The sequence below is a fragment of the Hemiscyllium ocellatum genome, chromosome 8 (genome assembly GCF_020745735.1).
Source record: "Hemiscyllium ocellatum isolate sHemOce1 chromosome 8, sHemOce1.pat.X.cur, whole genome shotgun sequence".
Classification (NCBI taxonomy): domain Eukaryota; kingdom Metazoa; phylum Chordata; class Chondrichthyes; order Orectolobiformes; family Hemiscylliidae; genus Hemiscyllium; species Hemiscyllium ocellatum.
Genome location: NC_083408.1, coordinates 30,812,461 through 30,835,974, shown reverse-complemented (window position 1 = coordinate 30,835,974; position 23,514 = coordinate 30,812,461). Strand labels below are relative to the sequence as shown.

General features: G+C 41.9%; 1 protein-coding gene across 8 annotated transcripts in view; it reads right to left on the bottom strand.

The window, feature by feature from the left end:
- Nucleotides 1–23,514, bottom strand: part of LOC132818097 (metastasis-associated protein MTA1-like) — a 151,660-nt gene that overhangs the window by 15,972 nt on the left and 112,174 nt on the right. For 2 of the 8 annotated variants that reach the window (XM_060828774.1, XM_060828776.1), the window contains exon 19: nucleotides 10,153–10,304. The exons of 5 other annotated variants lie outside the window; for them this stretch is intronic. In XM_060828774.1, the coding sequence (XP_060684757.1) occupies nucleotides 10,153–10,304 (152 nt within the window). Of the gene's footprint in view, nucleotides 1–10,152; nucleotides 10,305–23,514 lie in introns of those variants that run through there. One more of the 8 variants, XM_060828775.1, reaches the window with a different exon arrangement.

Here is a 23,514-nt window from a genome sequence, read left to right as displayed (position 1 = left end):
TGTCACTTTGATAGGAGGAGCAACACTTAACCATTTCCTCCCATTTAGAGTGAGAGTGAGTGACTTTCCACTAATCATTGCTACCCTCCCCTCCCCCCCCCCCCACCCACCACCACCACCACCATCATCAATCAATAAGGGAATAAATAGCTATAGGAGAAAGGCAAAAGAGTGGAGTTGAGGTTTACCAGATCAGCTATGATCTCAAGAAATGGCAGAGGAGACCTGATGGGCTGACTGGCCTATTTGTACAATGACATCTTATGTCCACACCATGCTTGAACTTATTAGTGCAGGTGGTCATGCTCCATCTCACTTTATCTGACTTAAATCAAAGGCCTTCATATTTTGAAAGACCACTGTAACATGCTCCCCCCTGGCCCCGCAACCTTCCTTCTTCCAGGAAGAAAGAAAACCAACCTGTTCAGCCTTTCTTGATAGTTTTGAAACAAAGTCACTGCTGCGTTGTATGAAAACACAGTTGCCAATGTCTGCATAGCAAGTGCCGTAAACACCAAACCAGAAGAATTGAGAAGAACTTGCATTTTTCATTTGAAATGTAGTCACCGCAGTCACCTAGAAAATTTACTGTTTGTTTCAGGGCTGTTGGACCGGAATAAATTGACCAAGACCATGAGCGAACTTTTTTGCTTTTCTTTGAATGTTGCCACGTGATTTGTTATGACCCACTAACAGGGCAAATGGAGTCTAGGTTTTCCAAATAATTCTGGTGGTGTGGGTAATTGTGCACACTGAATGCTCACTATTGTCTTTAACCACTTCCTGCTGCTTCATATCAGGGAGGGAATTCAGAGCTTGGGTCGTTTGGTCAAATCTCAGCTATTAATTAAAGTCAGAGACACTAAACAGGCCAGAATTAAATGACTGCAAAAAAACTTCAAATAACTAGAAGAGAATACAAACATAGGGAGGTGTGAGCAAATGAAGATATTTGAAAACAAGATAAGTATTTTAAGATCATAAAATTCTTTGACCATATGGGTCAGCAGGCAGGGGCAGGCAGTGGTAATGTCTTTGCAAGAGTAATTCAGAGCCCCAGGTCATGGGTTCTAATTCCATCATGGTAGATATTGGAATTTGAATTCAATAAGAAAAACTGCAATTAAAAGTTAGTCTAATAGCAATCATGTAAACATAATCAATTGCCACAAAAATACCACTAATTTATTACAGAAGAAACATCTGCAGTCCATACTGTGGTCCACATGTAACTCCAGACTCTTAAAATGCCCTCTACAAACCACGATAAAGCCTAAGGAAGAGCTGAAAGTGGGTGGATCACCTGGAATTGATCTGGACATTGGAAACGACAAGGGCAGACCAGCCCTGGCAACCCTGCAAAGTGCTCCTGATTAACATTTAGAGGCTTGTGCCATTTTAATGTGAGCCATCCCTTGGACAAGTCAATCAACAGTTTGATGCTGTAGAAGCTACGATTCCATGAATATGACTGTATCCCAGAACACCGTCAGCATCCCTCACTATTTCTTGTCTCACCAGCAAGATAAAACTCACCACAGATGGTGGCATATTTGGGAGGGAGCTGTCCTGGGAGTCCTCAAAATCAACTCCAGAGCCTGTGAATTCTCACAGCATTGTCAACCGCCTCCTAATTATCATTTCCGCAACACCCGTTTGCTGATGAATCAGTATTCCTCCATGTTTAACACTTGGAGAAAGTACTGAGGTGGTAACGATAGAATTTACAGTAGGAGAATTCAACATCCATCATTGACTTGATATCACGGACGACTGACTGAGTCCAAAAGGGCAATGTGTAGTGGGGATCAACAAGAAAGGAAAGAAGCCTATTTGACCTTATCTTTACCAATTCACCTATTGCAGAGGTGTCTGTCTATAACAGTATCAGTCAAAGTGACCAGTGCACATTCAATGTGGAAATAATCTTTCTTCACACTGAGGACACATTGGGTAGTGTGGCAGTAACATCCTGCTAAACAATAGATTTTAACACATATTGCCACTCAAAATATGTGATCCATGAGGTGTTATGGGTCATCAGCAGCAGAAATGTGTTCAAGCTCAAATTGTAACCTTATGGCCTGGCATTTCCCCCACGCAATAATAACATCAACATCAGCAGGTCAACCCTGATCCAATGAGAAGTGTAGCAGAGCATACTAGAGGCAGCACCATGCATAAATAAAGGGTCAAACTGGTGAAGCTACAACACCGGATAATTTACACATTAAACAGCAAAGCATCATGCAAAAGACAAAGCTAAGCAATGCCACAAGTTCAGTTCTAAAACAAAATCAGAAATTGCTGGAAAAACTCAGCAGGACTGGCAGCATCTGTGGAGAGAAAGCAGAGCTAACGTTTCAGGTCCTGCGACCCTTTTTCAGAAACATTAACTTGCTGCCAAACTTGCTGAGTTTTTCCAGCAATTTCTGTTTTTGTTTCTTTTGCAGTTCATCGGCAGTTCTTTCTTTTCTCAGATGTAAACTTGGCAGTCTTGCCTCACTTGATCATGAACAGTGAAACAACAGAAAGCGGGCATTCTGCAAATTTGGCCATCCTCAACAATGGGGCAGCCCAATTCATTAGTGCAAAAGATAATGCTGAAGCATTTACATTATTCATTAGCCAAAAGTCTACAGAGGTCTACAGATCACAGGTCACTCAACTTGATGTCAAGAAGTAGCTGTGGGCTCTTCACATTGTGAAGGACACAAACCCTGACAACATTCCGGCAACTGAACTGAAGGTGTGCTCCAGAACTTGTCCTGAGTCAAGCTGGTCCAGTACAGCAACAACATTGGCATCCATCTCACAATGTGGAAAACAATGCAGGTAATGTCAAGTCTACAAGAACCATCCAATCTAGCCAGTTACTGCCCTAATGGTGTACTCTTGATCATCAACAAAATGATAAAAGGGGCAGTCAACAGTGCTAATGAGCAATAGCTGCATAGAATAACCTAGTTAAAAATCACACAACACCAGGTTGTAGTCCAACAGGTTTATTTGGAAGTACTGTACAAACTTTCAGAGCGCTGTTCCTTTATCAGGTAGCTAGTGGGGCATAGGAACAGAGGATGTCCTACAATCCTGCCCCACTAGCTACCTTGATGAAGAAGCAGTGCTCCAAAAGCTTGTACTTCCAAATAGACCTGTTGGACTATAACCTGGCGTTGTGTGATTTTTAACTTTGTCCATCCCAGTGCAACATTGGGACCCCCCACATCAGGAATAATCTACTCACTGATGCTCAGTTTGAGGGCCACTAAGCTCTTAACATCATTAAAGCTTTGATTCAAACACAAGTAAAAGAGCTGAATTCCAGAGGTGAGCTGAGACTGACCGCCCTTGGTGTTAAGGCAGCATATGACTGAATGTGTCATCTGGAAGCCTTTGCAAAACTGGAGTCAATAGGAATTCAGTTAAAAATTCTCATCTGGTTACAGTCATACCTATACAAGGGAAGATAACTGTGGTCAATCATTTCAGCTCCAGAACATGTTTAGCATGATTCACAATGACTCAGATGCTGAAGCAGTCCATGTCCATATTTGGCAAGATTTGCATCCATTCTTGGCTTGTATGTGTTCGGCAATGAACATCTCCACAAAAGAGAATTTAACTGTTACCCTATTATCATCACTGAGTCGACCACTACCAGCATCCTGCAGGCTTGCCAATGACAGAAACGTCAACAGACAACCCATCAAAATACTGTGGGTATAACAGCAAATCAGAACCATTATCAGCAGAGTCAGTTATTAACAGGAGTTCAGTAGTGAATAACTCACCATTACCTCTCTAATGCCTGCCTAAGACACAAGACGGGATTATGACTGAATTCTTTTCACTTGCGTGAATGGGTGCAGTTCCAAAAACAATCAAGAATCTCAACCCTAACCAGGTCAAAGGAGCCTGCTTTATTGGCAAGCCACCTAAAGCCTTCAACATTCACTTCCTTCACCACCACTGCACAATAGCAACAAAGTACATGACGCATTACAGTAACTCTACAAGGATCCTTTAACAGCACTTTCCAAATCCACAACTTCTACCTTCTAGAATGAGCAGATGAGAGGGAAGGCCAGCATTTGCAAATTCCCTTCCAAGCCACACACCATCCTCTACAGTTTTCACAGTCAGATTGTCAAGCTTTTTGTTTTAATGAGGATGGCGAGTGGCGATGTCAGCAGATTTGAGGAGACGGAAATAATCACAACATCATGTAACATGAAAATCAGGAAGGGAAACTGGATGGTCAACAGTTTAATGGGAATAAGTTTGAGTCATGATTAGTCATTGACAAAATGAGCTGAGAGAGAGCAGGAGAGGAGGCAGGAAATCAGAAGACAGAGTGGAGTTCAGGGCTAGAGGAAGGGAAGAGGCAGCTGGTTTTATGGTTTCAACCTTGGTGATGGAATGGATTGTTCTGCAACTTCGGACATTGGACATTGGAAAGGAATGTGCTGATTTATTGTTTATTTTGTTCTGATGAAAGTGAGAGGCTGTTGTCTGTGTCTGTGCAGGACAGGCTATAATTAATTAGCAGCCTATCACTCAGTGGGTTGTATGAAATTACAGTTTGTGTACATTACGCTCCCTGTCTGGCAAAATTTAAACATAGTGGTGGATCTGTGAGTTGGTGGGGGTTAAAAATGGAAATGCAGCCTCAGCTACTGTGCACAGTCTTTTTGCTTCATGATGTGAAGTCTGCTCATTCTCCAATTAAAAAGTTTACACTGATTAGTTAGCTAAGGATTGGACAGGTGCACAGAGTGAGATCAACAAAAGGGGAAGGAAGAGAGTGGTATCAAAACAGGAGCCTCACACTGACTCAACTGATAATGATTCATCTCTTTCAGACATGAGCAAGTATTAGATAGGATTACAACTTGTATTTATTTGTAACACTATAAGATATCCCAAGGTGGTTCACAGGGTTGTTAAGTGAACACAATCTGACATCGAATCATAATAAGAGATATTAGAACAGGTGGTCACATGCTTGGTGAGATAACTTTTAAGGAGTGTCTTAACAGAGGAATAAGAAATAGAGCAGAAGAGAGCATTTCAAACCTGAGGATTCACGCAGCAAAAGGCAACAGAACTTCTGCGAGTTTTGAGAAGATATGTAGCTCAGGTTGAAGTTCTGGATGTAAGTTTGCTCACTGAGCTGGAAGGTTCAGTTTCAGTTTGATTGAAACCAAACCCTCCAGCTCAGCGAGCAAACCTACATCTGCAACAGAAGAATGATTAAAATTATTGAGATTTACAGAACGATCTATCACAGAAAGCGATCATTTGGTCCATACTACCCATGCCAGTTCCTTCAGAGTATGATCTAATCAATACTTTTTCTCAACAGACCTGGAATATATATTCTTTCAAACACTCTTCAAGATTAGTTTTGGATGTTTTCACCACCCTTACAAGTACTATAATCCAGATTATAACGAACTACCATGTAAAAGAAAACTCTACTCATTTTATCTTTGAATGCTTTGCCAGTAATCTTACATTTTACTCTGATACCAGAAACTGTTCCTCTTTATTTAGTCTATCAAACCTTCATGGTTTTGAGCACCTCTACTGAATCTCCCATTATCCTCCTCTGCTCCAAGGAGACCAATCACAGATCTTCCACGAAACTGGAAAACAGTGTGGACTTGTTGGGCCAAAGAGCCTTGTTCCATACTGTAGGGAATCTAATCTAATCTAATTGTACGATATTCATCACCATTCAAAATTCCTCAAGGACTAAAGTAGTTGCGTCCACATGCAGCAAGACCTTGACAATCTCAAAACTCCAAGACCTAGGGCCCAGCTCCGATCTCTGCAACAGCGTCCTCAGCTTCCTGACCTACAGACCACAATCAGTCAAGATTGACAACTGCACCTCCTCCACAATAATCCTCAACACTGGAGCCCCCTAAGGAAGTGTTCTTAGCCCCATTGTACTCCTTGTACACCCATGACTGTGCTTACAAGTTTGCTGATGACATCACCGTGGCAGGACAGAATTGAAACAACAAGTCAGAATACAGCAAGGAGATAGAGGGCTTGGTGATGTAGTGTAAGAGACCAACCTCACTCTCACTGTCAACAAAACTAATCAACTTCAGAAAGAAAGGAGGCAAACACTACCCCCATCTACATCAACAGAGCAGAGGTTGGGAGGGTTGACAGCGTCAAGTTCGTCGAAGTGACGATAACCGACAATCTGTCCTGGACTCCCCACGGAGATGCAACAGCCAAGAAATACAATAATGCCTCTTGTTCTGTAGGCACCTCAGGAAATTTGGCATGTCCATAAGGACCCTCACAGACTTTTACAGATGCACCAGAAAGCAAATTGTCCAGGTGCATAACGGCCTGGCATGGCAACTGCTCTGCCTAGATCCATAAGAAACTACAAAAGATTGTGTGCACAGCCCAGACCATCACAAAAGCCAACCTTCCATCCATGGACTCCATTTTCACAGCTCATTACTGTGGAAAGGCTGCCAACATCATCAAAGACCCATCCCTCCTGGTTACGCTCTCTTACAACCTCTTCCAGCAGGCAGGAGATACAGAAGCTTGAACACATGCACCAGCAGTTTCATGAACAGATTCCCTGCCATTGTTAGACCGATGAATGGACTCTCTAACTTCAAATAATGTAGATCTTGTCAATGTTGATCTTGCTAGTGCACATTCTGTGCAGTGAAACCTGTATGCGTCTATCCAAGATTTTTTCTCACCCTATGTATGGTATGCCTTTGCAGAGGGCATATAAAGCTTTTCACTGTACTTAGGTACACAAGGTTAAGGCACTACCATAGCAACACAAGCGTCCGAACAGGAATATCAGTATATGAAGCATTAGCATTAATTGATTAATGAAGACGAAGGAGGTAACAAGTGCTGAACCTGAAAGGAGCTGTGTGACTGAGTGTGGGGCTTTTGTGGCACAGTGGTACTGTCCGTATCTTTTAACCAGGAGACCTGGCTTCTGATCCCATCTGCTCAGGTGGTATGTGTTTGATTAGAAAATATCTTGAAAGAAGCAAGAAATGAGCTCTGCTTTCAGATTATTTTATAACTGCAACACAATATCTATGACTGAGTGCTCAATAAACTATATTCACAAGGAAAGATGCCTTGAGTTCTGTTCCACCAACAGGCCTAGATCTTAATTGACAGTGAAGGGGTGAGGTCGTGGAGGAAAATTTTTAATTTGAAGCATGTCGAATGTACCATCATGTCAGCCTGCCCATGAGGGATAAATAAAAGACATTGATGAATAAGAATATTGGCACCAGAGTTTTGGATGCTCTCTAACCTTTCAGGGTGAAAGACAGTAACTAGCAGCGATTTGGAATTATCAAGGTTATATGTAATAAAGGCACAGAGGGGAGGTTCTGACAGTAGATGAACTGAGGTAGAACTGGAAAGATGCACTGGAATGGAGATACAAGTAGGCAGTTTTGGTGATGTGGAGGATATAGTGTGGGAAACTCAACTCAGATTCAAGTAGGACTTTGAGATTACTCTGGTCTGGTTCAGCCTCATACAATGGTCAGAATGCAGTCAGTGGTTGGGAAAGAAGAGTTTACAATAACACCACAGATAATGGCTTCAGTATCCCCAATATTTCACTGCTGAAATTTCTGCTCAGCCTATAATGGATGTAAAACAACGAATGTGACAGGTCAATGGCGATAGGGGACTTGAGAGATATTGTGGAGAGAGCTGGCCATCATTACTCTACATTGTTGGAAGAGGTTGCTGATAGGCACAAAGTAGGAGATGGCCATGAAAAGGTATCAGAAGGACTCAGATGTAACCATGTGGGAGCTGCAGGAGTGAAATAACTGCACTGAGATTGTATCCTGACACCAAGTCACCCTTTATTTGTACTAGTGCACAGTACAACAGCTGTGGCCAGCTAGCTCAGAGTCAGTCCTCAACTAAAGAGATTCCAATCTTTTGGTGTCCATGGCTTTCCTGGTTGGCCCAGCTTAACGACCTCAATCAAGAGCCTCATAGTCAATGAGGTCCACCTGGTCCCAATCACTGCAAGGAGATATTTCAGATGATTGTACAGTTACAACTAGATCAATAGGCATGTGTAAATTATCAGATTGCAGAGAAGGTATATAGCAGATCCCTAACAGAGAAAACAAGTCTCTTGATCAATTACTGATCCTCTCCACTCCCCAGCCCTAATAGTCTAGCTGACAGTTCCCTCACCTCTGCCTTGATTCCCACTCCAATAGCACGGCTGACTTTCATTCCTCCAGCTTCATTCATTAGCCTACGCTACAATCTAAACCTCATTCTCATCCATCTGTTCATTGACACCAAGTGTCATTCTTCTCCTACAAAAGGCAGGGACTCCCTGAAACCCTGCATATCCTGCAGGCTCATTGTTGTTGCGCTAGGCCTCAATCTGAGTGCGACCAATTTGGATCAAGAGGCCCCGGTAGTCCAGTCACAAATGCTTGCCCCACATTTCTGGCTGATAGATACACGGGAAAGTAAACAGGATCACTCTTGCTGGAAAACCTGCTGTAACTGCACCAACTTGCTTACTGTGCTGTGTAATCACACTGAATTTTGTAGTCCACTGTGTAATCACAATGCGTGAACACACCAAACCATGTGCTACACTGAGCAATCACAGTGAATTGCACAACCCCCTGTGTAATCATAATGTGTAAACACACCAAATCAAGAATTCATTGAACCACATGCCATGCTTTCTAAACCCACCAAATCATGTATCATGCTTTGTAAACTCAACAAAATACCCATCACATGATGTAAATCAACAAGTCTTTGCAATGCATTGTGTAATCGCACCCATCTTTTATCTTATTTGATCTCTGAAATGGCCTTGCAATTCAATTCATTTTGTAATGGAAATACTGGCTTCACCACTGATACGCTCAGCCTATGTTTGAGTTTTAAAAAGTAATATATCTGTACACAGTGCTCCCCTATGCAACACTACCATTCTCACTGCTTGTACATATTGACCCACACTTTTCATGCCTTTGCACCAGTAACTCTCACTGCTTTGTATATATACATCCATTACATTGGTCAAATTCCCGTGATTCCATTACTGTTCAAAATATTCTAATGCTCAAAACCAAAATGGCTTGTCATTTAAAAAAAAATTGGAAGTTGGTTTCTCAGCCACTGCAATTCAGAATCTGTCAGAGACTTTTCTCACCCTCCACCACTGGCCTCTGATTACGGTCACCCCCACCAAGTGGATCTTACATCACTGCCCATGAAAGCTTGGAGAAGAATTTCATTGGACGACTGCTAGTATAGAAATAGTATAAAGTGGTTCAAGCTCCTTGTGACAATTGGCCAATGACTGGCAAGGAGCACAATGAGCTTTTTAGTGACACAGACGTTACAGCTGAGAACAACGATATTATATTAGTAGAGGGCTGTTACAACTCCACCGACTGAAAAATTCCAAGACATCTGAACATCATTTAGAGTTATACAGCAAAGAAACAGACCTTTAGATCCAACCAGTCCATGTCAACCATCATTCCAAACTAAACTCACCTGCCTGCGCTTTGCCCATATTCCTTCCCTCCCCGTGCCCCTCCCCACCGCAATCATTTCTTACTCATGTACTTATCAAATTATTTACTTACTATTCTGTGATGTGGTTACACTTTGAAGTGGGTTACAACATGAAGAGAGTACTGGCCTCCTGTCCCAATCTGGAAGTACCACAATAACTCAAACAAACCCGAGTGACAAGAAGAGAGATACCCTCAGCCTGCTCAACCATAATTGTGGGAGTTTCAAGTTACTGTTCATAGGTCTAGTAGCAGAAGTCCGTAGCAGGAAGGAAGGCAGAGAAAGGGGAGGAGTTGCACCCTTAATAAGTACTAGACTTGAAATCAATGTAATGACAGTAGTGAGTTCATAGTGGGATATTGCTGCTTTTTCAGAATTCCCTCATCTTTTCATTCTTAATGATGGCTTCACCTTGCTTTCTTCATGAATAAATGCTTTCTTTTGGGGAGGAGGGTATGATGGCATTGATGACTTGGTGCTGAGACTCTTGTATAACTTAAGGTGCCAAGAGTCAACATTGCTCTGCTTAGGGCTGGAAACCTTTTGCAATCTTACCTGGTTTCATCAGTTGCCATGAAAAAGACGTCGCCTGGGGCATCGATCCAGTTTAATCGCCTACGCTTCACTGGTGGCACCGAGCCTGCTCGTGGAGCTCTGACACTGGCTGGGTAAGATCTCCCATTGACCATAGAGTTTCGAGCAGGTCCCTGCAGGAGGGCAGAGGACAATAATATGGTAACTGGGAAAATGAAAAATGGCCTTGTGTAAATGGCATTCTTCAGATAGCCAGAACACTTTGTCCTGCAACAACTTAAAACACCATTAGGTGGATCAGATCTGGCCAGAACCATTTCAAATCCAAACCAATAGCTCTCCACAGCTGAATTAAGATGTTGGAAGATGCAGTAATTTCGCCCTCTGGTGGGATATTTGGTTCATTGGAAAGCTCAGGGCAGAGTTCAACTTCTTACCCTCATTTACCCACCTCTCCATATTTCTCTAGTGCCACCAGTTAACAAGAGAAGGGACCCTTAGCTCTCACTTTTGGATGACCTCTTCCTCTAATTGAGGCAGTTGTTGGTTACAGTTACATTGATACAAAATTTGAAGGCAAATTCCAACTGGATCACCTTTTAACAATGAGGAAAACGACAGTCTGTTAAAATTCACCAGATTCTGCTAAACAATGTTCCCTTTAAACTGCACCGCAGCGGTGAGTTTCACACATGCCAATGCATTGACTTCTACGTATAGAAGCTTTGCTGTGCATAGACCTCTGAGGGTGCACAATGGAAAACAGAAATTTGAGAGAACATTATTGCAAAATTTCAGTGGATTCTGCTAAAATTAACAAATAGGTCATTTGGATCTGCCAGCCTTCTTGCCATTCATTAAGATCATGACTGATTTTTTTTTAATCTCAACTCCATCTTCCTTGATTCCCTTGGGAACCAAAAATCTGTTGATCTCCATTCCTGAATACACTTAACAGGTCAACATCCATCACTCTCTAGGGTACAGAACACCACATCTTTTCACCTCCCCTTTAAAGCTCCTTAAAAGCACTATATTTCAAAAGGATCTTTTTTTTCCTAAATTCTGGGGCCTCGGCTATTTAAATTCATCTAATACAACAATGCTCCCATCCCAGAAATTGTATAGAATGTTCATTTCTTGAATAGGATGTCATTCTTTAGTTAAGAAGAACAAATCAAATATAGTGCTTCTGTTGCAAACTCACCAAGTTCCTTATGAATGCTGTTAAGAATTCCTCATCATTGTATTCCAAACCCTTCACAATACAGTCTAACACACCATTTGCTTTCTTAATTGCTTGCTGTATCTGCATATTAACTTTGTGATTAAAGTATAAGGTCAAATTCCTCCGAATATCATCAATTCCCAGTTTCTCACATTTTAAAAATATATTACTTTTCTTTATGTCTTACTAAAATGACAACCTTAATCACTTAACTTCTTCACATTCCATGGCATCACCATGTTCTTGGCCATTAGCAATTTTAAATCCCTTTGCGTCCTTTTTTGCTCCTCCTACATCTTACTTTCCCTCCTTGACTTTGCATCATCAGTAAACATGGGTACAGTATAAACTCAGTCTTCTGATCTCATCTAAGCTACTGTTATATTTGATAAAAAGCTGAGGTTTGAGCATGATTCATGTAGTGACCCACTAGTTACAGCCTGCAATCCCAAACATTTTGTTGCTCCTCTGTTTTCTGTTCATTCATCAGTCTCAATCCATACTAACATAATTACTGTATTCCCAAGCCCATTAGCCTCAAACTTATGTACATCGCCTTATTGAATACAACTCCAAAAAGATTGACTTGAGAAGCATGACTTCTCTTTCACAAGCTACTACAAGTCCTGTTATCACATGCTAACAATCCCACTAATGATGTGAAGAGATAAGCAGCTGAATTTTAAGGAATAAATTCAGAATTTCTTATTCCCTGCTTTGTTTCTTTCCAATCCAGAGGACAAATGGAAATGTACATTCATTGTGAATTAATTCTTTAAACTGCCTTTTTCATCTTTTACTTTTTAAATCTGGTTTCCCAATTCAACTTAGTCAACCTGTCCCTCATACTGACTTAAGTTTGCTTTGTTCAGATATTTAGTTAGTTTTGCCTAAACTACAAGTTCTGTCATGTTACAATCACCCTTCCCAAAAATACTCATTAACCAGATTTCATTTCACAGTATCAGATCTACATAGCCTGAAACCTTGATGGTTCCTCAAAATACTGATCCAGAATCTTGATCTTGAATGCATTCCTTGAACTTGTCGTCAGTGTTATTATTATAAATGTGGTTTGCCCAGCCACAGAATAGGAACAAACATTTAGTACCTCAATCTGTTCCACCATACAATGTCTAACCTGTGACCTAATTCTGTAAGCCCACCTTTGCCCCACACTTCTTAAATCCTTTGGTATCAATATCATTTTTAAAATTAACACTTTGTCAATTGCTGTTTGCAGAAGAGATTTGGTTAAAATTCAATAATGGGATGCGGGCACACCAGCTAGACTAGCATTTAATGTCCACCCCCAGTTGTCCTCAAAAAGGTGGTCATGAGCTGCCTTTTTGAATTGAAGTCCTTTGTGCATTTAGGGAGTGTATTCCAGGATTTTGACACAGCACGAGTGAAGGGGTGTGTGTGCATGCATGTGTGTGCAGTTCCACGTCAGGAAGGTGTGTGGTCTGGAGAAAACTAGCACATGATGTTGTTCCCATTTACCTGCTGCTGTTGTTCTTCCAGACAGTAGAGTTTGTAGATTTGGAAGGTATTGTCTACAATTTGCTTCCTGTTAATTCTGGATGCTAGATTGGAAGGAGTGTAGTATTGACTGGTTGTTAACTCAAGTATAGTCAAATTTCTTTGGTTTGCTTAAAATAGTGGAATCTTGAGGCTGTTTCCTCTTAGTGAGTTACTGCAATTTCTAATTTTGACTACTTCAAAACTAAGGTTACTCATCACTAACTGGATCATAACAAAATTTGTGAATTTCATCCAGGTGCATAATAAAATTTGAAAATCCAGATTGGAATTGTAATAACATCTTTATGTAAAATCAATATTCCAAGTGAGAATGATCAAAAAAGGAATGTTACACAAGATGCAACCAACACTGAGATATTTGAGTCTTCTGCTTCATTGTCCCAATTGAATATCCAATTTGAAAATCAAGATGCCCGAAAATTTCTCTCCCTTACAGTGTTAGCAGCAACTTCAACACTGATACAATCCTGTAAGTTAAAACTTGCACTTAATGTGACAATATCTTACACCAGCCCAGGTTACAATCTTAGAACAACCCCAATCATGTTACAATTCTATGATGTCCTGAAACACCAGCCTCTTTTATTGTTGAATGTTAGCTGTTGGCATCAGCCTGCCTCCTAGATTAACATTAGATTAGATTACTTACAGTGTGGAAACAGGCCCTTCGGCCCAACAAGTCCACACCGACCCGCCGAAGCGCAACCCACCCATACCCCTACATTTACCCCTTACCTAACACTACGGGCAATTTAGCACGGCCAATTGACCTGACCCGCACATCTTTGGACTGTGGGAGGAAACCGGAGCACCCGGAGGAAACCCACGCAGACATGGGGAGAACGTGCAAACTCCACACAGTCAGTCGCCTGAGTCGGGAATTGAACCCAGGTCTCAGGCGCTGTGAGGCAGCAGTGCTAACCACTGTGCCGCCCATTAACATCTCCTTCAGCAGTCAAATATATTGTGTATACTTTAAAGACCAGGAGACAAGTTATTGATAGGGATGGCAGAAGTGGCAATTGGAATGGTGTCAGCTCCTCAAGGTCATTTCTCTGAGGTAACCTATAGTGCTCAGTGAAGGTCAGCAGCAAACTACCAGTACTGTTGACAGAGCACTAGGTCAAACAAAGGCACATGGAGGACAGGCACTAAGGAAATGTATCAAGGTAATTACTGTCATTTTGTGTGCATTATGTATGAATAAAACTGGAATGGAAATGCGCATCTACTGTGATTTTTACTTTGGGTTATCAGAAAGAGGAAGATGCAATGATCACAAAAGGGAAAAGGTAAAGAGTATGAAACCACTGGTAAGAGGGAAGGTGTGTTTGAGGTTTCTGTTATTGTTTATGACATAATCCATTTCTTTTGTTCATTCATGGGGTGTGAACATTTCTGAAAAGGCCAGCATTTATTGCTATTGAGTGACCTTGAGAAAGTGGTAATGAACCATCACATAGTAAAGACACTCCCATAATGCTGGTACAGAGAGTGTTCCAAGGTTTTGACCCAATGACAGTGAAGGAATAGGGACTCTGAGGGTCCTTGCAGGCGCTGGTCTTACGATACATGTAGAATCCAGGAAGAGAGGTACTGATAGCTTCCCTTTCTCCTTCTCTTCCTCTACTTTGTGTTGCATTCGTCCTCTTCTTCCTCATTCTCCTCAGCAAAGGCTAAGCATATGACAACATAGTAACAACAAATCTTGACATCATTTAGGCATAAACCGCAGGTCAACTCCTAAATGGTAGTAGTAGCAGAAGCAACACTTGAGGACTCTAATGCTGTATAGTGTTCATTGATGCTATGTTATGTAACATTCCTCCTGAGTGATCCTGGTAGCAGATGTGCTTCATGAGGACACTGACAGTGTGCTGTAAAAGATTCTTTGTGGCAGCATGATTCTTATTGCTGTCCACATTTGCACGAGTTCCTAGCTAGAGTCAAGAGTCATGTCATGAGTGGACTGGCCTTGTTACCCATCAACCAGCCTTTACCTTATCAAATACAAGTGAAACAGAACACTATTGTAGAATGTGGGAATTATAACTATTGCCAGAATAATGGGTACTGTTGGCAAACATTATCTGCACACTGAACAAGTGAAATTCCTTTTGGGTGATGATAATAGCCAAGTTCAGATGAGGCATGTACAGCATAATGTACAAGCAATTATAGGGATCATATACTTTAGAGTATAATCTACATACATAATCTACATACATAATGTAAGTAAAATGTCATGTTGATTCTGAATAGCATGTTTCTATTTGTAGACAGAGTCGCTGTTACCTCCTAAGAACAGAAATGTGTTACAAACTGAGAGATGCTGTTTATTCAGAAGCAGCCGACTGAAAGGAGCCTGACACATAAAAGCGGAGAGTCACTTTGACAATGACAGGTAATGCTATCCTTGTACTTCTGTGGTTACAGTTTGCCGTTGCAGCAATGGGCATATTTCAATCATGATCTTTTTCATGATGCGAAGACATCTCATGGATTGGTCCTTGTTGAAGTTAGAGAGTCGCAGAGTCATACAGCACGGAAACAGATCCTTCAGTTCAACTCATCCATGGCAAGCATGTTTCAAACTAAACTAGTCCCATCAACCTCTGGTTGTATGAACAGAATCTTTTCTCTTGCTAATTCTCTAGTGACAGGATTCCAAACACTTTTAGTAAACATTCCCTCATTTTCCAATCATTTCCCACCCTGACTTTTAGGAAACATTTCCCAATCAGCTCTGTTTACAAATTTGTTTTGAATTGTCCTTCGTCCTTCTCACGGAAGCATCACTTCGATAACCTATTATCCAACAAACACCTTCCTCCAGGTAATTCTATTGCTGACTAACTTCCAACACTCATATCCGAGGCATGCGGAATATATCTTCTCATGTCTGTAAAGCTTTTTTTGAGGGATTGACTATCTTGAAGCAGGCAGCAGCATTAAACACTGACACAAAATTGGAATAATAGAATTGCTCCTTTAAGGTTCTGAGTTGATATGGCCACCTGCTGGGTGCCCTTCTCCAGTTCTCTCATGTAGCAGGTAGTCCATGGTCTCTTGTTATTCAGAGTCACATTCCATTGCCAGAAACCCTCACAGAAAACTCATATCTGTAAATAGCTTCTTTTAGCACAAGATCTTAAGTGACCATAATAATGACCTGAACACCAGTCTGATCGCACCTTGCTAACTGTTCAAACTCTAATCAAGCATAGAGTCCTTGTTGAAAATTCTAATTGTGCTCCTGGAAATCATGACTTTAAGTGAAACAACTTGAAGCAAATCATAGGTTCCCATAGGAATCAAAGCTAAAGCCCGAGTTTGATTCTTACAGGAAATTCCTATCTGGAAAAAATATGCAAGCTAAAGTGCCAGCACTGTTCATTCCTAGCTGAATAACTTTCAAAATAAAACACATCAGAAATATAAAAGAAATGCAATAGTATATGATGTCTTAAAGAATTGAGCTCCAGTGAAAATTGGTCAATGCATTCCTGATGAAGGGCTCGAAACGTCGAATTCTCTATTCCTGAGATGCTGCCTGGCCTGCTGTGCTTTGACCAGCAACACATTTGCAGCTGTGATCTCCAGCATCTGCAGACCTCATTTTTTACTCAATGCATGAAATTGCTGGGTTCCAGCAATGACCAACTACTGCCACTCGATGGAGCCCACAAGTGCCAATCCAGTAAAGGAACCAGGAGAAAAGAAGATGCTACAAACAGATCCCAAGGCCTAAGGTATATCCCAGTTCCTAAGAACAGTGAATGAGCCACAAGGCTAGGGCAAAGGTGGAGAAATGCGACACTAGGATCAGGTGGGAAGCAATGCTAGGAGATTTGGAGGTGCCAGTGTTGGACTGGGGTGTACAAAGTTAAAAATCACACAACACCAGGTTATAGTCCAACAGGTTTATATGGAAGTACTAACTTTCGGAGCGCTGTTCCTTCATCAGGTGGTCATTCATTTCTGATGAAGAGCTCTTGCCCAAAACGGCGATTCACCTGCTCCTCCAATGCTGCCTGACCTGCTGTGCTTTTCCAGCACCACACTCTCGACTCTAATTTCCAGCATCTGCAATCCTCACTTTCTCCCTGTTAGACTATAACCTGGTGTTGTGTGATTTTTAACAATGCTAGGAGATTAAGCCAGTTTTCTTGAAAAAAATATTGTGTCCTGATGTTCCTTTGAGATACCTCAACATGGAGCCAACTAAGGCCCAACACCAGGTGAAACCAACACACGATGACACTAAATGCACATGCAAGATATTAAACCAGAAATTACTACATAATCCAGAGAAATAGGTCCTGAAAATAAAACAAGGTTGAAATGAATATTTTGCATGGCAATGTAAAACATGGATTACCTGCATATGAAAGCTCCAAAAGCACAAAGGTAGAAGATTAGTGCTTTTGGGGGAGTAAGGCATCAGACAAGGTTCAGACAAGGCATTGACTTGCTTATGGATTTGCAACTCAGTGATGCAAACCAGTTTGCAGCATCATCTCATTGCTCTACAGCTTGGTGTGGAGTCGCTTTACTTTGTTAATGGTGTTGTATAAATTCAATGTTGTTTTTATTGTTATTTCCACACCAACCTCACATTATGAAGAGTGAATGATGACATCACTGAGTTTCATTCAAACTGAGGTCCAAGAGGGGAAAGGACATTTTGCAAATCCAAGTCTTTCCCAAATTTGTCGCAAGCCGAGACTCCAATTTGACTTGAATTCTTTATATGTTTATAGGTTTTCATATCAAAGGAATCAATGGGATTAATTGGCAATTCCAGAAAATAACAAAGCAAACAGTTTTCAGGGAAACAGAATGTATTTCAGAGTGCTGCTCTTTGCTGTCAACTAGACTGAGTCAAAGAGCTGGGAAACTAGCTGACATTACACAACATGAACTAATCAAAAGCACCAATACATTATCACATCCAAAAATTAAACTCCCTCCAGTTCACAGTTCATTGTTAACTATTACAGATACATGTCAACATGTTGTTGCCAAAAACTAACAAAGATTCATCCTGGTGAAGTAACACACAACAGCAAGTCCTTATTTATTGTTGCTTATTTATTTATTAAGTTATTTCAAAGTCAAAAATCACACGACATCAAGTTATAGTCCAACGGGTTCACTTGAAAACACTAGCTTTCGGAGCGCTGCTCTTTCATCAGGTGCTAGTGACTAATTAGATTACTCACAGTGTGGAAACAGGCCCTTCGGCCCAACAAGTCCACACCGACCCACCGAAGCGCAACCCACCCATACATATACACCTTACCTAACACTACGGGCAATTTAACATGGCCAATTCACCTGACCCCCACATCTTTGGACTGTTGGGAGGAAACCGGAGCACCCGGAGGAAACCCACGCAGACACGGGGAGAACGTGCAAACTCCACACAGTCAGTCGCCTGAGGCGGGAATTGAACCCAGGTCCCTGGCGCTGTGAGGCAGCAGTGCTAACCACTGTGCCACCGTGCCGCCCCTACCACTGTGCCACCGTGCCGCCCCTAACCACTGTGCCACCGTGCCGCCCCTACCACTGTGCCACCGTGCCGCCCCTAACCACTGTGCCACCGTGCCGCCCCTACCACTGTGCCACCGTGCCGCCCCTACCACTGTGCCACCGTGCCGCCCCGGTGTTGGACTATAACCTGGTGTCGTATGATTTTTGACCTTGCCCACCCCAGTCCAACACCGGCACCTCCACATTATATTATTTCACTTATTGGTCAGTTAATGGGGGCTATATTCTAGAATATTCTTTCTTTTACCAAATGGAGAACAGGTCCTAAGGGGCTGAATAGTCTATCCCTACTCCTACTTCACATGTTTGTTTGTTTAGTGTTAAAAAGTAAGTTTTAAAGTCATTTCCTGCTGATCTGACATTGGGCTACATGACCTCGAGGCACCATTTGGAACAGCCTTTACTAGAATTAGAATGTTTGAAATTAGAATCCCTACAGTGTGGAAACAGGCCAGGTTGTTGTTCAGAACAACACCATACAGCCTTGTCACAGTAGACGCTGCAAGACATGTCAGAGTGTCGACATGGACACCACCATTATATGTGGGGACACCTTCCACCATGTACGTGGCAGGTACTTGTGACTCAACTAACGTTGTCTATCTCATGCGCTGCAGACAAGGATGCCCTGAGGCATGGTACATTGGTGAGACTACAGCAAGGGATGAATGGACACTACATAGCAATCAACAGACAGGGCTGCTCGCCCCCAGTCGGAGAATACTTCAGCGGTCCGGGACATTCAACCTTGGACCTTCGAGTGACCATCCTCCAAGGCGGACTTTGGGACAGGCAACAACACAAAGTAGTCAAGAAGAGGCTGATAGCCAAGTTCGGTACCCATGAGGATGGCCTCAACCAGGACCTTGGGTTCATGTCACACTACAGGTGACCCCACTGCACTACACACACCTACACACACACACACAAACACTCTCACAGATAGACACACACACACAAACACTCCTACAGACCCTCTCTCAAACACAAGCTCTCTCTGATACACTCACATGTACACTTCTACACTCTCACATGCACCTTCTCACAGACATATACCACTTCACACTCACACTCTCTCACAGACACTCATATCCCAACTCCTCCCCCCGCCCCCCCCCCCCACACACACACACACATAAGTTTGTGGGGTGAATTTGTACTTGCAGAATTACATTTTATTTTGCTCAGAAACTGCATGAATCCATGTAAGATTTGTAAATCCCTTTTTTAGATTAGAATCAGTCTGAACATTGGGGCACAGACACCCTCACACAGAGCACCTCACACCTTCAATGCATTATCTGGGCCAACATGGCACTTACTGGTAAAGTTCACTTGAGAATGTGACTTTAAGAAAGTTCTAGAATTTACACATGAAAGAACTGAAACCAACATGCCCATTCTAAATGATGAGAGACTTAACAAACAGTCCAGGTGTTTTTAGATATATAATTTCAGTTACATCACACTATAAACTTTTGCTATAAATTCTATGTCTTCCGATCTTATACTTCACAACCACCTGATGAGGGAACAGTGCTCCAAAAGCTAGCGCTTCCATTTAAACCTGTTGGACCATAACCTGGTGTGTGATTTTTAACTTTGTTCCACCTCAGTCCAACGCTGGCACCCCCAAGGTGTGAATTAAGATTTTGTATCTTCCACGAGGCTCTTCTCAATCATTGAATATATACTGTCATCATATAACACGCATGCACACACAAACGCCAGTGATCCTGGATTGCCTGGGAGCATCCTGGAATCTGAAAAAAAATGTCCCCTGGGCCAGATGGAATTTATCCTAGGATTCTCTGGGAAGCCAGGAAGGAGATTGCAGAGCCTTTGGCTTTCATCTTTATGTCACCATTGTCTACACAAATAGTACCAGAAGACTGGAGGATAGCAAATGTTCAAGAAGGGGAATAGAGACAACCTGGAAATTATAAACCTGTCAGCCTTACTTTAGTTGTGGGTAAAGTGTTGGAAAGAGTTATAAGAGGTTGGATTGATAATCATCTAGAAAGGAATAAGTTGATTAGGGATAGTCAACACGGTTTTGTGAAGGGTAGGTTGTGCCTCACAAACCTTATTGAGTTATTTGAGAAGGTGACCAAACAAGTGGATGAAGGTAAAGCAGTTGATGTGGTGTATATGGATTTCAGTAAGGCATGTGGTAAGGTTCCCCACCATAGCCTATTGCACAAAATACAGAGGCATGAGATTGAGAGTGGTTTAGCGATTTGGATCAGAAATTGGCTAGCTGAAAGAAGACAAAGGCTGGTGGTTGATGGGAAATGTTCATCCTGGAGTTCAGTTATTAGTGGTGTATCACAAGGGGTTTTGGGTCCACTGTTGTTTGTCATTTTAATAAAAGACCTGGATGAGGGTATAGAAGGATGGGTTAGTAAGGTCAGTAGAGTTGTGGATAGTGACGAAGGATGTTGTAGGTTACAGAAAGACATAGATAAGCTGCAGAGCTGGGCTGAGAATTGGCAAATGGAATTTAGTACAGAAAAGTGTGAGGTGATTCTCTTTGGAAGGAGTAACAGGAATGCAGAGTACTGGGCTAATGGTAAAATTCTTGGTAGTGTAGATGAGCAGAGGGATCTCGGTGTCCAGATACATAGATTCTTGGAAGTTGTCACCCAGGCTGTTAGGGTTGTTAAGAAGGCATACGGTATGTTAGCTTTTATTGGTAGAGAGATTGAGTTTTGGAACCATAACATCATGCTGCAGTCATATAAACCCTGGTGCAGCCACATTTGGAGTGTTGCATACAGTTCTGGTCACTGCATTATAGGAAGGATGTGGAGGCTTTGCAAAGGGTTCAGAAGAAATTTACTAGGATGTTGCCTGGAATGCAGGGAAGGTCTTATGAGGAAAGGCTGAGGGACTTAAGGCTGTTTTCATTCGAGAGAAGAAGGTTGAGAGTGACTTAATTGAGACATATAAGATAATCACAGGGTTAGATAGGTTGGACTGTGAGAACCTTTTTCCTCGGATGGCGACAGCTAGCATGAGGGGATTTAGATTTAGATTACTTACAGTGTGGAAACAGGCCCTTCGGCCCAACAAGTCCACACCGACCCGCCGAAGCGCAACCCACCCATACCCATACATTTACCCCCTACCTAACACTACGGGCAATTTAGCATGGCCAATTCACCTGAACCGCACATCTTTGTGACTGTGGGAGGAAACCGGAGCACCCGGAGGAAACCCACGCAGACACGGGGAGAATGTGCAAACTCCACACAGACAGTCGCCCGAGGCGGGAATTGAACCCGGGTCCCTGGTGCTGTGAGGCAGCAGTGCTAACCACTGTGCCACCGTGCCGCCCCATATAGAACTATGGCATTAAGTGAGGGTACCTGGATCAGATGCAAATTATGGCTCCAAGCAGTTTAATTTTTCTTTAGGTATCTGGAAGAGAAAAGCTGAGAAGAAAAGACATTTGCCCCACCTCCCCTTCAACTGGACATTAAAATTACTCTGCAATTTGTGACTTATCTGGATTAGATGGATTTCCAAAATCAACCCACAATTTGGGAGACGGAGACTGTAGACTATACTGGTTTGCAACAAGGAGTATCTTGCATACAAGCTGACGAATGCCAAGATATTGTGACACGAACACTCACAGGTTTAAGGTCATCATTGATTCTTCTACATCTTTGAACTGTGGCTTGAGCCTGCTGTATTCACCTGCAAAAGTCTGAAGGAAAATGTCTAATCCTCCCCCCTTCCCCAACAGGAGTATTAATCATGAAAGACTCATGCTTACAAGGCCTCATGTAAATTCAGTTTCCTGAATTTTCCATTCTTGACAATTTTCAGTTAAATTTTAGTCATTTCCTAGAATTCATGCAATAATGATTCTAAATGGTCTCCCATCTATTGCCCCATACATTAAAAAGAGCAACTACTAGTTAGCAAATTAAATTCATAAGGAGTGGGTACATGGGAAGACCAAGAACGGACTTTCAATGCAACCTACAAAAATGTAGGGCATTACTATGTAACACGACAGCCAATTAGAAGCCACGTCCATGCTACTAGTTCCAAAGTAGAACTAAAGTGACTATTCCCAGCTTTTGTCATTTTAAAGGTGTTAAAGGGACATAGGTTTAAAATGATGGATGATAGATATAGGACAGATGTCAGAGGTAGTTTCTTTACTCAAAGAGTAGTAGGAGCATGGAATGCACTGCCTGCAACTCGAGTAAATTCGCCAACTTTAAGGGCATTTAAATAGTCATTGGATAGGCATATGGATGAGAATGGAATAGTGTAGGTTAGATGGGCTTCAGATTGGTTCCACAGGTCGGCACAACATCGAGAGCCGAAGGGCCTGTACTGTTATATTCTATGTTCTATGATGGGACACCCAACAGAAACACTTTCAGATGATGAACACTGATTAAGTGAGTGTATCAGATATGTTCTAGTTCCTATGCATAGATTCTGTTATTTAATAAGTTTCCATAGCACATTTTGAAGAACACCATCAGATATTTTTCACAACTAGAGGACCAATTTGAAGAAATTAAAGACACCATGCCACAACTGGGTAGAGAGTAGCAGACAACATCAGATATTCTGGGTAGGTGAACTCACCCGTTTGAACATAATTTCTATCCTTTAAGCAGATTATATACTCAAAAAATATTAAATTGTCAACAACTTTGCAGTTTATATAACAGTCACTTTGGAAAAGTAGTTTCTTGTTTAAGTGTATCGGTTTTCACAAAGTTTGTGAGTTAAAAAATCCCTATTGTCTGAATGGGGAACAATTGTCCTACAGCAAACAAATATTTAGTTATACCCCACAGCAAGCTAGCTTCCCTGAAATAAATAACTTTCATTTATAAAGTGCATTTCACATTGCACAATAAGTTCCCATAAACAGAAATGGGATATGACCTCTTGGGTGACTGCTTTAGCAATACTGATTCAAGGATAAACATTGGCCAGAACAGCAAGCAGAACCCTCTTGCTCTTGTTTAGTGTTATGGGATCTATTACACAGATATGGAGACTCAGTTTAAAATTTC